General features: G+C 46.5%; 3 protein-coding genes across 9 annotated transcripts in view; 1 reads left to right on the top strand and 2 right to left on the bottom strand.

The window, feature by feature from the left end:
• Positions 1–9,544, top strand: part of Fam118a (family with sequence similarity 118 member A) — a 32,190-nt gene extending 22,646 nt beyond the window's left edge. For 5 of the 6 annotated variants that reach the window (XM_040754037.1, XM_005067056.4, XM_013111381.3 and 2 more), the window contains 4 exons: positions 781–1,066; positions 2,748–2,780; positions 6,032–6,115; positions 8,286–9,544. In XM_040754037.1, the coding sequence (XP_040609971.1) occupies positions 781–1,066; positions 2,748–2,780; positions 6,032–6,115; positions 8,286–8,305 (423 nt within the window). In that variant the 3' untranslated portion in view covers positions 8,306–9,544. The remainder of the gene's footprint in view (positions 1–780; positions 1,067–2,747; positions 2,781–6,031; positions 6,116–8,285) is intronic. The other variant, XM_021225430.2, reaches the window with a different exon arrangement.
• A 614-nt stretch (positions 9,545–10,158) lies between these two features.
• On the bottom strand, positions 10,159–15,172 carry LOC121142973 (ubiquitin carboxyl-terminal hydrolase 19-like). Its single transcript, XM_040754239.1, is given in 4 exon segments — positions 10,159–11,783; positions 11,785–12,742; positions 12,745–13,676; positions 15,168–15,172. Coding segments are annotated over 4 exon segments (3,108 nt in total). The 3' UTR covers positions 10,159–10,570.
• Positions 15,126–16,593, bottom strand: part of Smc1b (structural maintenance of chromosomes 1B) — a 59,011-nt gene continuing 57,543 nt past the window's right edge. For both annotated transcript variants that reach the window (XM_040754035.1, XM_040754036.1), the window contains exon 25: positions 15,126–15,482. In XM_040754035.1, the coding sequence (XP_040609969.1) occupies positions 15,348–15,482 (135 nt within the window). In that variant the 3' untranslated portion in view covers positions 15,126–15,347. The remainder of the gene's footprint in view (positions 15,483–16,593) is intronic.

Genomic DNA, 16,593 nt, shown 5'->3' with positions numbered 1-16,593 from the left:
GTGCTGTCCTGGTATTGGGCCTCATGTGTGAATCAGTGACTGCTGGTCCTCTGCCTGACCCTCCTCTGTGCTCGGCTCACTGCCTGTTTCCCTTCACAGCTCTCTTGGTTTCACACCCCACAATTCATCTGCCCCTACCTACTGTGGGATCCAGTTCATCTATCCATTCATTAGTTCCAGGCTGTTGTATGTATATAATTTTGAACCAAGAAAAAAATTTTGAGACAGGTTCTCACTATATAGCCCCAGCTGGCCTGGTACTTGCTGTGTACACCAGCCTGGCCTGGAACTCAACAGAGATCCATTTATCTCTGCCTCCTGAGTGCTAGGATTAAAGGCATGTGCTACCGCCCCCAGCAGAACTGAGAACATTTTAATGTTCTTGTTTCATGTTTTAGTAATTGAAGATTGTATGTAAGTCTAGGAGTTAGTTGACTTAGGTGAGTCGATTTGGCAAGCCACAGGTGCACCATAGGCTGTCCTCACTTTGAGGTGCATTCATGCTGGGCAGGTTGGCCAGTACCCCGCTCTGCTGGTTCTCCTTGGAATCCTAGCTGAGAGGTGGATCTCTGCCTAGCTGAACTCTAGTTGTGCAGCTCACTGCATGGGGTTGACCTGAGTGTGTCAAGAGCTCTTAACCTTTCAGAGCTCCTCAGGGTGGCCCTTAGGAAGCCTGGTGGGTACAGGATAGGATGTAAAGGAGCACAGAGCTGGCTGTGTTAACTGTGGGCTCCTGCTGTCTTCACAGAGGTGTCTTCCTTTGTTTTTGGCTTTCCCCAGGAAGTCCTGCAAAACTTGTACCGCACCAAGTCCTTCCTGTTTGTGGGCTGTGGAGAGACCCTGCGCGACCAGATCTTCCAAGCTCTTTTCTTGTACTCGGTGCCAAACAAGGTGGACTTAGAGCACTACATGGTAGTGCTCAAGGAAAATGAAGACCACTTCTTCAAGCACCAAGCAGACATGCTTTTGCATGGAATTAAAGTCGTGTCCTATGGGGACTGCTTTGACCTTTTCCCAGGCTATGTGCAAGACCTTGCCACTCAGATCTGCAAACAGCGAAGTCCAGGTATGGAGCTCTGCCATTGCTTTCCAAGCATAATTCATGGCTTCTTCCTTCAGTTCTCCCTCCTCTCAGACTGTAAAACTTTCCAGGTTGGTTGTAATACTTCATCTTGTCAGTGCATTTTAAATCTAAACCCTGAGAAGCACAAAAGTTTCTGGTGGCTTTGAATTCTTTTTCTCCTCAGAGCATATCTCTGTGCTGTGTGAGGCACAGCGTACATCTCATTTGTGCTCTTTGGCCTTTCTAGGGAGTCCCTGCTCTGCCAGTTTATACCACAGTAATGGGAACTACTGCCCAAGTCACTTTTACACAAGGGAAATAATGGCTTTGATGGATGACAGGAAGAATGGAAAGTTCTGTATTGACTGACCTTTCATGGTAACAGGAAGCTCAGAGGCTCTCCACGTGGTGGAATGAGGCTAGTAGAGACCAGCGAGAGACAGCTGGACATAGTACAGCAGCCGTGAGTCTCTGCCACTGGCGCTTCAGCTGCTAAATTATGAGTAGTGTATAATTAGGGGGTTGTCAGTTTCTTACTGGGAACAGAGAATTCATGTTGTAGAGCGGTGTCATGCACAACTACAAATTTTATATTTTTGCCATTATTATTTTGTTTATTTTGAGACAGGGTCTCACTTTTTTCTCTGGCTGTCCTGGAACTCACTGAGATCTGCATGCCTCTGCCTCCCATATACTGGGTTTAAAGGCGTGCGCCACCATGACCAGTTGCCCTTATTTTTAATATCAGTACCTTTTGCTACTTGGATGATTTTAGAGTTGATACCAGCTGAGGGAGGTATTTTCCCAATGTGTGCCAGAACTTTGGAGCTGGGATTTGATCCTGGACTAACACAGACAAACTGGTCTTGGTACCAGTTGTGTGCATGGATCTTCAGAAACCTCCCTCATCCTGCTCACCCTTGTCCCGTCCACCACCTCTTCAGCCTCCCCAACCATGACTCCCTAGAAGACAGCACCTAGCCACTGAGCATGTGTATAGAGTCAGCAGCTGAACTACCTCTGTCCCTACGGAAGCACCTTTTCCAGGGCCTGGCCACTGAATGGACTCAGTAAGCTGCTAGAGGAGGAAAATGTCGCTGAGGTTTTCGTCTGTGCCTGTCATGAAGGACATGTGTCTCTGTGTTCTCTCCTGATGGGCAAGGGTGCCTACTGGCAGTGAAGGTGACATTAGCTGTTATGGGTGCTGTGTCTCTCTCCATGCGCCTGCCAGCTCCACATGCTTCATGTGAAGGTCATGCAGTGGGTTCTTACATCTGTCTCACCATGCTTCATGTGAAGGTCATGCAGTGGGTTACATCTCTCTCCACGTGCTTCATGTGGTCATGCAGTGGGTTTTTACCTCTCTCTCACCATGCTTCATGTGAAGGTCATGCAGTGGGTTACATCTGTCTCACCATGCTTCATGTGAAGGTCATGCAGTGGGTTCTTACCTCTTTCTCACCATGCTTCATGTGAATGTCATGCAGTGGGTTCTTAACATCTCTCTCACCAGGTGAAGAAGGAGTGACACAGGTAGGGCTTCGTGGCTGGCGTGTGATACAGTTGACACAGAAGCCTGTCCCAAGCAGTGGGTGGCCTTGGGATAGCCTTTGCCATCATTCCAGGCCTGAGGAGGAGTCCTCCCAGTCTTGGCTTTGCTGCTGACTGTTTCCTCTCTTCCCAGATGCTGAGCGAGTGGACAGCACCACCTTACTGGGTAAAGCAGATCTTTCCTTTTGCTCATCTGACTTTTGCTTTCATAGTTCACCATAGGTACAGTCATGAAAGTGTTCCTTCCAGTCAGTAAGTTGCCTTATTAAATAGCACAGAATGGACAGAGAGCAATGCCTTCAGACAGTCCCCACCACAGTAAAGGTAAAAGTCCTTCCCTCTCACTGGGAAGCCTAGCCTAATGATGGGCTGCCTGCCATAATTCCTACCCTAGAACCAAGAGTTAGAAGAAATCAGAGCAATGCTCTGTTTACATTATGCCATTCAGTAAAGGGCCCAGTAATCTAGGGCGACCTGTCCCTCCCTTAAACTTTCATATATATTTTTTCTTCTAATACTTGCTTGTAGTGTGAATGGCCTTGCTGGACTTTGAACTACCAGTTTATAAGCAGAGGAGTCTTCAGTGGGCAAATTAGGTAGGACTGTCTCTACTGCCTGAGTCAGTTGGGCTAAAAAGGGTTCTAGCCAGTGAACAGGAGCCTCAGTTCAGCTTGCCATTGCTGCCTGTTAGACCCATGTGTCCGCATATAACAGTGTGGCAGTGTAGGAACAGCTGCTCCCAGTCCCTACCAGTGGTGGAATTGGCTCAGTTCAGGAGTGGTAAGAGCTGTCCTCTGCTCTTCATGTCTGTGTGAGAGGGTATTATTGTTTGCTGTAGTTTTCCCCTTTAGTGTGAACCCCAGCATAATAATTTTCCTTTGAAAGCAGCAGTTGCTCGGTTGGTAAGCTATGCAGTACATGGCAGGAAATAAAATCAGGTGCAGATTCTGTAACAGTGTGCTAGCACATACCAAGATACTTGAGAGAACTTGAGGGAGGACTTGCTGTGGCACTTAGTTTCAGAGCTTTCAGGCCATAGTCACATGGTTCCCTTTATTCCGTCCTGTGCATGGTAAGGCAGAGCAGAGTACAGAGAAAGGGCCAGGAACAGGACATGCTCCCAGCGACCTGTGTTCTCTAGCCATAGCCCACCTGCTAGCCCATTCAGTACAGGCTCAGTGCACATAGGCTGGTGAGATCATGTGGTCGTTTGAATAGGATGTCTCCTAGAAGTCTTGGACATTTGAATGGTTGGTTTCCAGTTGGTGGTGCTGTTTTGGGAGGCCTAGGAAGCGTGGCCTTGATGGAAGAAGTGTGTCATTGGGAGCGAGTGGGTTTTGAGGTTTCAGAGCCGCAGGCCATTCCCAGACACTCTTGCTCCTTCCTGCTTGCAGCTAGAGATGTGGGCTCCCAGCTTCTGCTCCAGTCACCGTGCCTGCTGATTGCCACGTTTCCCTGCCATGATGCTTATGGACCCTAACACTCTGGAACTGTTAGCCCAAAAATAAACCCTTCCTTCTAGAAGGTACCTTAGTCATGGTGTTTGTCACAGTAACAGACAAGTGACTAATATTAACAGTGTCACAAACAGCAAAATCAAGGAAGGTCAAAGCCAGAGTCTGTTCTGACATGTGAGATGACTCTTAGCTATAATCTGTAAAAAGTAAATAAAAATGTACATGTTTCCAACATACAGTTGGCATAATAAACATTTCCTATGCCAAAAGGAAGGAATTGGGTAATAAGTAGGGCTTAGACTAAAGCAGGACCCAAATCCAGCACGGCAAACATTAAATCCCACAGCTCCAGGTCTGACACGGAGGGCCAAGGTGCAAGGCTGACCGGCAGTGGTGTAGGTAGCTCTGTTGTGTGTCCTTGTCAGCTACAGCTCATATGGCCTCTCCTGGGTTGGCTCTGCTTGTTGCTGGCAGCATTTGTAGCAGATATCTCATGTCCCGGCTGTTTGGTGCTTACATTACAGCTTCGGTTTCACTCAGCTTCCTGCATCTACCCGGTCAGTGCTGAGGGACCCTGGCCCTTTCATATTTGGCCTCTCTGGCTTCCATATCAAATTTGGGTAGAAGTCTCCGTGACTCCACAACTCATGCATCCTATGTGTCTATGAAACCAGACAGGAAACATTGTTGCCAGCAGTAGTAGTAACCAGGTATCGTTGGCCCATGGCTGTAGTGGCTTCTATGTGCCTGCAGGGGTGAGTGAAGGTTACCTAGGCACCCCTGAGCAAACAGCCGTATCCCCCTGAGCCTGTGATTGACAGATAGCCCTGGCTGATTTCTGAGATCTTCAGGGTATTTTTCCCATTGTTTTGGTACAGAATGGGTTGTGCTTTTAATGGTGCTAATCTTAATTGGCAGCCACATCTTCCTTAATCCCAACTTCAAATGTCCTACTGTTCTGGTCTAACTGTGAGATTTTCCAGTTCTTTTCTTTTTGCTTTTTACTCTGTGAGGTAGCTAAAAGCAGTTAGTAGTACCCGTTCCATAGCTGGAGTTCTATGCAACGTTGCAGTTTTCTTCACTGGATTATTTAGTCCTATCATTTTTAAATTCAGCTTCCCACAAGGTCTCAGGGCATAGACAAAATAGACTTTTAATTAACTAATTACTAATGTTTTCTAGAATGTGAAATGAATGGCCTCTAATCTAATCCCCTAGGGTCCTCATTTTCACCTGATCCTGTGAGCGGTCCTTACTGTTTGTATTCCCAGCAGCCTCCTAGGCTTCTGAACACTCAGCATCTTCAAGCTTTCCCTAACTTGTTTCTCTAAAACTTGTAAATCACTCCTGCATACTGCTTTAAAGGCTTTTGATGCACATGTTCAGACAGAGCATGACCTCACTTGTTAGCACCAGTTCCCTACTGGCCTTTCTGTAACAAAATTCTGCAGAAAAAGCAAAATAGAAACTTGGCTCTCAGACTTGAGTCTTTGGTCACCTGGTTCCATTGTTTCTGGGCCTGTGACAAGAGAGAGGGGGGGAGGGGGAAGGGAGGAGGGGGAGGGGGAGAGGGAGAAGAGAGAGGGAGAGGGAGAGGGAGAGGAGAGAGAGAAGAGAGAGAGGAGACAGGAAGAAGAGAGTAAATCCAGGAGCAAGGGCATGCCCCAGTTACTGACTTCTTCCAGCTGGTACCCCCAATGTCGTTGATTAGACTGGAGACCTTGGGATCTAATCACTACCCCCAACAGTCTAACTTTGGAGTTCTGTTTTGGGGAGCAAGCCTCTAACCCACTAGGTGTGAGAGATACTTCATATCTACACCATAAAAAGTGTTTCCACTATGCAGGGCTATGCAAGGATAACAAGTGAATTCCCAGATCACCCCACATCTGTTACCCTCATGCTGCCTTTTTCCCTCCTGGACTATTTTAATGTAAATTGGTTTTAAAATTTTTTAAAGGTAATGCATGTCAGGATTGTGCGAAGAGGAAGTTGGAAGAAAATGGAATCGAAGTTACAAAGAAAATCAGACAGTCAGATACTGGTAGGTATTGTTTGTTTTGTGGGGGCTCATCTTGATCCATAGGTTCTGTAGTTAGTGCTTTGCTAACACCCTGGTCTGTGGGGGGGAGTGGTACACACACCATGCCAGGATCACACAGACCTTTGCAGTGAAACCTGGCCTTCCATACTACTGACCAGAGGCACTGCCAAATTTCTATTGAAGGAAAACAAGCAAATGATGTAGCATCAGCTCAGTGAGTGTTCGAGAGGAAAAGACCCCATTTTCATACCAAGTCAGCAAACAACATTTTGGGAGTATTTCCCCACTGGCCAGAATGCCCACATTAATCTCTAAAGAAACCACTTCAGATTCTTGCTTTTAAGCCCTTATGTAGTTCTAATAGTTTTCCAGAGCTTTAGAACACTTAGCATATTGATGACATACTGAACATTTAAAGGTAACTCCTCAGTGAGAGTCTGATCCGTACCGTGACAGAGCTTGAGCGTTGCTAATGTGGGATCCTCCTAAACTGAAAACTTTTTGGTACTCAGATGTTTTGGATTTGGGAGAGAGATGGTTTAATGGTTAAGAGTGTTTGCTGCCTTTACAGAGGACCTTGAGTTCAATTCCCAGTACCCAGGTGGCTCATAACCACCATAACTCTAGCTCAAAGGAATTTGTCATCCTCTTTAGGCCTCTGCAGGCAACCCCTTGCCCTCGCCGTCTCCCTCTCCCTCTCCCCTCCAAAAAAATAAAATAAAATACACTTTTTAAAAAAGTTACAGGTTTGGAAGCATTTTAAATTTCCAGTTAGGGATATTCAATCCTTTAAATTCTATGCAAAGTTCCTAAACACCCAAAACTGAGAAACCTGAAGTACTTTTGGGCTCCAGACATTTTGAATAAGAGGTATATTACTGTATGTTCCAAGGACGTGAGTTGCTGAAGTCGTCTGTTATTGAGTAATACTGCACACAGATAACCTAGTCAAACCAAATAAGGCAATTTTAAAATATTATCTGCAGTGTGAATTGTTTACACCAGGATGGGTGGCAGGCGATCAGAGGCTGTGGAGGCTCATGTCTAGAGGGGTCCCAAGGGACACCTGCTGCAGGCTGCATTCTTCTTTCAGATACTGTGTAACTTTAGTGAGTTTGGTAATCATATCTTTAAAGGGAAAGTTCAGTTTAGGTGGTATAGGAACAAAATCCTTTTGCGTCTTTCTTCACTTGGCTTGTATTTTTAGTTGGCAAGGATATCTATAACTGAAACGGAACAGACTAGTTCCTTAATTGTTGCCTCTGGGCAGGTGTTTGTTTTCTGTTAGTCTCCTTTATGTTCCTGGTTTTACTCACATCTAGGCTTCCTCCATGGTCTGAGATTGTCAGTAGACAATTGTGGGGTTTTTTGTTTGTTTTGCTTTGTTTTTCCTGCTGTCACCTGTATACATATGGGTTTGACATGCTCATGATCTCTCTGAATGCTGTTTATTCAGGTGCCAGGGCTACTGCCTGGTAGACAGTGCCTAGTGGCAGAGATGCTCTTTGATACCCAGAAAGAGCCTTGCCCCTGAGTAATAGCAATATCAGCTTTGCCTCTCTCCAGGTTGTCATGTTTGCTTGAGGAAATGCCTCTGGTCTCTGGTGTGCAGAAAGCCTTGGCCTGTTCTGTATGTGGATGAGAAAGGCCAAGGGCCACCCTCTTAGTCCTGCTGTCCACACCTGTAGCCATTGCCACAGGAATGGAGTTTCGAACTGTGTTGTAGTATTGTGTGTACATCCTGAGCCTTCATCCCCCCCACCCCATAGACTAGGCTGGCCTTGAACTTATAGAGATCTACCTGCCTCTGCCTCCAAAGTACTGGGATTAAGGGCATGCACCACTACCACCACCAGGCCTGAGCCTTCATTTCTTATCCATACTTTAAACAGGCTTTCACTGCATGTGTGCTGAAATTAGTCTTGATTCTACCAGAAAATAGCACTGAAATTCATGGGTAGAGATGTCCATAGGTCTTTACACACCTACATTATATCTGGTCCTGGCTAGTATTTAAAGTTCTCCAAGGCCATTTCTAGACAGTGGCTACTATTCCTGTTACAGAATGTTTTCAAAATTTTCAGCATGTGAGGTTGTTGCTGAAACAGAAATCCTGATTGAATAATATTTAGTGAACTGAAACACTCTGGTATTTCTTTTGCTTGAACAGATGATGCTGGAGGGTCTTGAAGATTTTAAAACTTGAAACTTGAAAACCAGCCTTCTGTAACCACAGTGCCATGCCCAAGCAATGAGGAATGTACAGAGGACTCCATATGGATCTCTCAATAGAGAACTGTTACATACCCCAAAAGAGCCATGTGGGTATGTGGCCTTCGTGGTTGAATGACAGAACTCCACTATGTACTTAGCTGCTCGGGAGGTGACATAGACACACTTCAGGTATATTCTGTAAGGACTAATGGACAGCTACCTCAGGGACCAAATTGCAAGGTGGGAGGTGGGATGTACCTGGCACTGTTCCTTTTTCCTGTTTGACATGTTTTCGTATGTCAGTGTGTTATTTTTCCTAATGCAGGGAGGAGAGTGAAGACTGTCCAAGCAACAGTAGTTGCCAAAGAGAAAATAAGACATAAACATTTATATTTTATACTTTTATGTAGAAACATCTTTTACTGTAGAAAGTTTTTTAAAGATGCATTGGTTTTACTGTTAAATAGGAAAGAGTGGGTGGATAGTAGAGGTGCTGACTCCACTAGTGGAAATGGTTGTTGTTAAAGGAATGAATAAATCAGTTGGGTTTATTTGGAATTGTGACATTTCAGTAATTTCTGTTTCAAAACAATGGTAGACTATCTGGTAGTCTGAGTCCGATCCACTAGATCCACTCCAGAAGTTAGAACGTAAAAGCGAAGCACAAGACCAAGCTTTAAACTTTTAGGACTTAAGTTCTAAGCTTTCCAAGTCTTATTTCTCTAAGATAAGACCCATCTTTTCTGTTTTCCTCTCTTCCCATGGTTCATATTAAGATTTTCATGGAGTGGGGTAGGCAATACTTTGAAAGGGCTTGCCACATTTTAACTATATTCAAGGTTTACTTCTGGGAAACTCCCATGCTTAGAGCACTGCGCATGCCTAGAGTTCCTCTGATGGTGACCCTGGCAAAGGCTCATGTTATGCAGATCAGTCTGAAAGGAAGACTTCTTAGAAACAGGTCCCGCATGGCTCATTTGAGGCTACTATCTTTGATATGATGCCAAACTCTGATATCTTGCCAAGCCCTGCCTGTGACATTGCATGGATGGCACTGTAGCTCCCAAGAAGACCAGGGGTAATTAAGAACAGGAAACACAGGTTGAGACAGGAATGAGGAAGAAGCCAGAAATGGGCTGAAGACCCCCCTCCCTTTTTAAGTGTGGAAAATAAATCTTTTATTGTCACTGGTTGTAAATAAAATTTTAAAATCAACTCTATATGCTCAGTTTTTCTTTAATTATGACAAGATATGGTAATATATGAGAATGTATAGCCACTGAATTATGAAATCAAGCAAATGATTACTTTTGAATGTGTCTAATTAAAAAACATCAATTTTTGAAAATTGGCTTTTGAGGGCTGGAGAGATGGCTTAGCAGTTAAGAGCACTTACTGTTCTTATAGAGGACCAAGTTTGGTTTCACCACCCACATCAGGTGGCTTACAACTACCCAGAGAATCCAATGTCCTCTTGTAGATTCTTTGGGCACATGTACTCATATATGCATAGATCCCCAACAGAGATTATTATTATTAGAGATAGGGTCTTACCTTGTAGGCCAGGCTAGCTTTGAACTCACAGCAGTCCTCCTGCTCAGCCTGTTAATGTGATTACAGGTTCAGCAGTGAGCCTTTCTCTTTTCCATTTTTTTGAGACAGTTCCTCTGTGGCTTTGGAGGCTGTCCTGGAACTAGCTCTTGTAGACCAGGCTGGTCTCGAACTCACTGAGATCTGCCTACCTCTCTCTGCCTCCCAAGTACTGAGATTAAAGGTGTGTGCCACCGCCACCACCACCCTGCTCAGTCTTTTTTTTTTTTTTTTTCGGGCCTGAATACTCACTTTATTAACACTTTAAATACAGGAAATAGTTGCAGCAGGGCCAAGCCCTAGGACAAGGGTCAGAGAAACAGGAGGAACAGACAACTGGATGGACATATACCCTAGGATACTCTGCCCCTGCAGAGGCTGCAGTCCCCACAGATCTCCCATCAGATACATACACTGAGGCCCAGAGCCCAGAGTTGTTCCCTACCACAAAGGTAGGCGTGGCCTGGTGAGCAGGCAGGTAGGCCAGCTCACAAGAGGCGCCTGCAGATGAGCTCATCTCCAGCGACTCTGAGACACCAGAGGATAGAATACGTTGAGCACAAGGGCCACCAAAGCCGCCACAGTACCCAGGACAAAGTATCGGAGACAGCCCCCGTCTGGTGTGGTAGGGCCACGTGGCGGGGGCCCCACCTAGTCTTGGGGCCCCCAAGGACCCAGAGGCCCAGGCCCCTTGGGCACCATCTCCTCCTCGGCCTCGAGCTCCTGCCAAATCCGGGAAGCCTGGCTGGCAGCAGCTTCAGCTGCAGGGTCTAGGTCTGGGTGGTGTTCAGAGTGACCTGCCCTGGGGGGTCTCTCCACAGGAGAGTTCCGCCGTCGGTAGAAGAGCACGTAAGCATAGCGTGCCACCACCTGGCTCTCGTCCACTGTTGTCACTGTGCTGTCATCAAACAGGCGCCAGCCCACGTCACTGCGCTGGCTACTGCGATCGCTGGGCAGGCGTGCACAGGCAATATAGTGGCTACCAATCATGCCTCCATAATGGTTGATGACAGCATACAAGTCATAGCTAGGCAGCTGCTCCTCTTTCTGGCCAATACAGAACTTGCTCAAGTCCAGGTTCCGAACAGGAAACTCCACCAAGTCATTGATCTTGTCGCGCCAAATGAAACTACGAAAGGAGAAGCGCTTTAGCTGCACAATGAGTACATTTGGTAGGCGCCATAGCAGCAGCTGTTTGGAGGCCTCGCGATGCTGTTTGCACTGTGGGCAGTACCAGGCCTCCTCAGGCGCTAGCACTTCAGGTCGAGTAAAGAGGTTGAGGCACTAGTCCAGGGTAAAGTGGCCAGCACGGGCAGCCTCACCAGCAGAGCCTGGGTCTTCAGCACACTCCAGCTCCTTGGAGGCGACTAACACAAACTCCGGTAGGCGCTCATTGTTCCGCCACACCAGAGCCAGGCTGCAATCGTCACCTAGCTCCAGTGGTGTTTCCCCTTTGTCCTCAAGCCGCTGCTCTCGGTTTGATGCATCAATTTTATAGATGAAAAACTGGGGTGTGTGGATATTCATGGCTTCACTTGAGTGTTGGTACCCAGGCACAGCAGCTTCAGGCCGGGACACCCTCTCAGTAGCAAGCAACGAACAACCTTCAATAGGCCCACTAGCCAGCATCTCAGAAGAAATTCCACTGGTGCTAGGTACAGGACCCCGATCAGCGGGTGCCCACACACGGGGAGCCCCTGTATCCCCCTCAGCCACAGGAGAAACCAACTGGAGCTCAGAAGGCTGAATGGGTTCTCTCTCACTATCTCCAGCCTCCAGGGAGTTGGTTGAAAGCAATGTGGTACAGCCAGGACTCTGTGATTCCAAGCCCATCCGGCCAGGCTGGAAGGGTGGCTGGAATACTCACCGAGTATCTGGCATAGCCTTCTAGGAGTTGGACAAGACGGGAATAAGTGAGGCGTGAGGCAGGAACACTGACCAGGAAGGGGTAGCCAATGTTCTCAGGGCGGCAGAGGCCTTTATGGTCAGGCCAATGGGTTTTCTGGCAGAACTGGTTGCAGTAGCCCACACGGTAGCAACGGGTACAACGCCTCAGTTTTTCATCCTCTGACTGCTGCTTCCGCTGGCAGGCTGCACACTTGGAGATAGGGATGCTGGGTACCTGGGGGCGCTGCTGCACCTCTAACACCACTACCTGCTCCTTAGCCAACTCTGGGGACAGCAGCTCAAAGCAGAGGAGCATGTCAGTTGGGGACACAGTGTCCAGTGAGTGGGAGGGCAAGAAAACACAGTGGAAACGGTTCTTAATTACCTCAGCCAGTCGCAGGTTCTCAGGCTTCACATGGACACTCTGAGAGAGGGAATCCAAGACTTCACTGGCGCTGGAGTTCTCCTTGCTAACACTCACCAAAAACTTGATGGGTTTGCTGTGGGGTTCCCGAGCAAAATAGAAGATGGGGAGAAACTTTTGCTTTTGTGGCAAAGGCACCGGCAGATAAAGGAACGGGTCAAAAGTGATGGAGACCTTGGCACACACTGGGCACACCAGCTTTGACTTGTACTGGCCCTGAAACAGGTCCACAATGAATGAGTCGTTCCTCATCTTGTGTCGCTGCCACGCTTCCTCAGCCACCACCTCGTCAGGACGTCCGTCGGAGTTCACAGTCTCAGTGTAGGGCTTGTTTTGGATCCGATTTAGGTCCTCATGTAGCCCATCCAACAAGAAAGCCATGAACTCTTGGGCATCGTGCTGTGCATAGCCTGTGAACTGGCTGGCCTTGCTTGCCACAATGGCCTTTAGCTTGGAGGGCTGGAAGGCTTGATGAGTGCCTTTCCACAGGGCTCGGAGCAGCACAGCAAACCAATGGCCAGTCGCCCACCAGTCCCCAGTGGGTTGTTGTAGTTAATCTCAGCTTCAAAGGATCGGTCGTGGAAGAAGTCACGAAGTACCCGAGTGTTGGACAGAGACTGAATGACACTATTCATGAAGCAGGTGTTCCCTAAATTGATAAGGCCAGTGAAGCCTGGCAAACACACCTTCTTCTCTTCCTCTTCCTCTTCCTCCACACTATCTCCACTCACCGGACTATGAGGCATTGGAGGCACCATACATGTGGGTTTGGGCGAGGCCAAGTGTGGTTCTGGCTTTGTAGCTACATGCTCCAAAGGGGTTCGGGCCACCACACCATCAAGCCCTGTGTCCTCAGATCGGGTCTTAGGCTTTTCCTTCTCCACAGCCCTGGCTTCCTCCTGGCCTGTTAGGGGGTGGGGGGCACCTCCTGGAGGGGTTGCATCCAAAGGAGTTGGACCTGTCGGCACGGCAACCTTTGCACCACCCACTGCACCTCGTGTAGCTGGGGCCTCCAGTCCCCCCCAGCACTGACTCTGCCGCTTCCAGAGGCAGATATCGATGTGAGAGGCCGTGAAACAGAACATACACTGCTCTAGCTCAATAAGGTTCCTGAGCTTCACCTGCCAGCGGAAGATGGTGTGGGGCCCACAGCCTGGATGCAGCCTCAAGAAATTTCCATCCCTGGTCTGGAAGATGAGCGTGAAGTCCTGCTCTCGGAAAAGTATGCGAGAGGTGTCCCTGCAGATCTCCTTCACATACACGTGCACCACCACTGAATCCCGTCCCTTCTCATAGGAGTCATTCTTGACAAATGCCAGGTTCACCATGGACTCTGGTTCATCCACCAAAGTTGCAGACTCTGCTCCTACTGCCATCTCCTCTTTGATGTGGTCATCTCTCTCACAGTCTCTGCTCTGGACCATGGCTGGGGAGATTGGGCCATCCCTGCTCAGTCTTTTGTTGTGGTGTGTTTTGAATGTTCTTTTATTCCAATGTGATTCATGTATTAGAAGGAAACAGTCTTAGCACAGGGTGTTTGCTGTGAGAAACACAAAGTTAGCGGACAAGCTCTGGCCCTGTCTGGTGGTTACTGCCCAGAGCTAGTCAGTCAAGTGTTTTATATGAACTACCAGAGAACCTCTTTGTAGACTCACCAAAGCTAAAACTGTTTCTTCAAGAAGTCTGCTGATCCTGTTGTAAGTAGATGCTACAGATTGCACCCAGTTCCCTGGAGCTGAGAATACTCCAAAGTCTTCACTCTGCAGCTCCCTAAACCTCAGGAGCTCTCCAGTGCCCATGTGTACCACAAGCCTCCTCCACAGTAGACTGAGCTTCAGACAGCCTCTTCATATCCACTTTTCCCCTAAGTTAACATCAGGGCTCTTTCAGGGTAAATTGACTATTAATTGTAGCATTTATGTATTTCATAACCACCTAATGTACAGAAAAGCTATCTCTGCTTTTCTGAGGAGTATATAGTTCAATAACATTACATTTTGTGTGTGCTTGTGTATGTGGGGTGGAACTAAATCTTGTGACTCAGTCTACTAAGTAGGCATAGGGCATGTTCTATATACAAGAAACAAGTTCTATTCAGAAGTGACCCATGGCTTCAGGAGGCAGCTCCTGGGTCAGCTGTTGGACTAAAGCAGACTTCCATAAAGATCTGTGGAGTCCTTTTGTTCCATTTTGAAACAGGAACAAGCACTGCTCAAAACTGTCTACCTTCTTTCTTGCAACAGCATTTGCATGAAGTCACTGTTAGGAGGCAATGCCTTATAGTTTTGTACATCCCATCCTTAAGATAAACTAGATCTAGAAAAATTAGGATTGCACTAAAGCAGATGATTCAGTTTCACCATCAAAAGTTCTGCTTTTATGGACCGACAGCCTCCAAAACAATACAGAGAAACCCTGTCTTGTAAAACCAAAAAAAAAAAAGTTCTGCTTTTAAAACTTGTGAAATTATTTTACCTCTGTTTTCAATACTGACACAGACTCCCTCTGAAATAATTTCTCATACAAGCTAGGTTCACCAATTTGCTAACTGCACAATGACTGGTATCTTTTTTTTTTTTTTTTTTTTTTTTTGGTTTTACAAGACAGGGTTTCTCTGTATTGTTTTGGAGGCTGTCGGTCCAGCCCGGCCTCAAACTCACAGAGATCCACCTGCCTCTGCCTCCCGAGTGCTGGGATTAAAGGCGTGCGCCACCACCGCCTAGCTTACTGGTATCTTTAGAAACTATCAAGACTGAAAAGGTACTCAGTGGTAGAACACTTACACAAGAGCCTGGATTCCATCTCTAGGACCACAAAAATAAAAACCCCAAATCAGCTGTTTCCCTTAAATATAAAACACAAGGCAAAAACCAGAGTAAAGATGCTGCCGAATTCAGAATTTTAAAACCAAATTTATTTCAAAAGAAAGCCACACACCTCATGTTGCCAATAGGAAACCTCTACAGGATTGGGGCTGAGCACTCCTTAACTGGAGTGGGCTATAGCATGTTTTACTAAAACTAAGAAACTTTCTTCCATGACACATGGGACTAAACAGACTGACAGGGTCAAGGTATAGCTCCTATAGCTGGCGGATATTCAAAGACATGCTCATGTCTAACGAGACTGAGGGGACTGTGGAGACTGTGACGCTCTGGGCTTCCGGCGTCTCCTGCTGCTTTCTTGGTCTTCAGTGTCTGGATACTTGGATAGGTCCAGAGTCAACACATGGCTGAACATGCATTCATCATGCTGAAAGGGAGGGAGGGCAGTTTAAGTCAGCAGTCCTGCTTAGAAAAAGAGGTACTTTTCAAAGTGAGGTCACTAATTAATCTTGATTTGCATTTAAAAGGGATTAGTTATCCTCTTTGTTTTTTGAGAAAGGGTTTCTACATGTATCCCTGGTTATCCTGGAACTCACTCTGTACACCAGACTGGCCTGAAATTTAGAGAAATTTGCTTGCTTTTGTCTCCTGAGTGCTGGGATTAAAGGCATACACTATCACAACTAGCTCAGTAAATTAATTTTTATCTTAGCTTAAAGTGGAACTGCCTAAAAACTGAAGGTCTTGAGTTGTTGCTCTACTTCCTTCGCTCAGGTTTTAAAAATTTTAGTGTGTGTGTGTGTGTATGTGTATACGTGTGCGCGCACACACGTTCACATGCACAGTACAACTGTGAAGCTTAAAGGACAACTTTCAGGGTTCAGTTGTCTTCTGAGTCTGAGTGATGGAGCTTGTGCTGGTAAGAGTTTTTGAGCTAAGTATTTATTTGAATGGCTTTAAGACAGGTGTGTTCCTGTAGCCCTTGAAGTGCTGAGTGAACTTTTTGCATAAAATATTCACAAGTTAGAAAGGAGAAGCACAGTAGTAACAGTCTGTTCTATGTTACTATATATTGCTGTTTTGCAAAATACAACTACCACACTATCCTTCTGTTTTAAAGGTATTTTTACTACACACATTCTCTCTCTCTTCTCTCTCTCTCTCTCTCTCTCTCTCTCTGTGTGTGTGTGTGTGTGTGTGTGTGTGTGTGTGTGTGTGTGTGTGTGATGAGTTGGTCTTCTCCCTCTATCACGTAGGTCTGGAGGATCAAACTCAGGTCAACAGACTTGGTAGCAAGTACATCAACCTGCTGAGTCTTCTGCTGGGCCATGACCTACAGTTTTAATTTCCTTGTTTCACTTAAAATGTCTTAAATCTTTCTGTCAAGGAGAGTATCTGAGTAATTACTCATAAATTTTACTCTTTAAAAGTCATTTGGTTTCTATTTACCCACTGTGGAAACCAATAGTGTGTGCAAACTCCTGGATTACATGGATGTGGAATCCCAAGGCTGGCAGGGTCACAGGAGTTAATGCACC

Source organism: Mesocricetus auratus, unplaced genomic scaffold (genome assembly GCF_017639785.1).
Source record: "Mesocricetus auratus isolate SY011 unplaced genomic scaffold, BCM_Maur_2.0 Super-Scaffold_100010, whole genome shotgun sequence".
NCBI lineage: Eukaryota > Metazoa > Chordata > Mammalia > Rodentia > Cricetidae > Mesocricetus > Mesocricetus auratus.
Note: the sequence above shows the minus strand (reverse complement) of the source record. Positions and strands in the feature narration are given on the sequence as shown.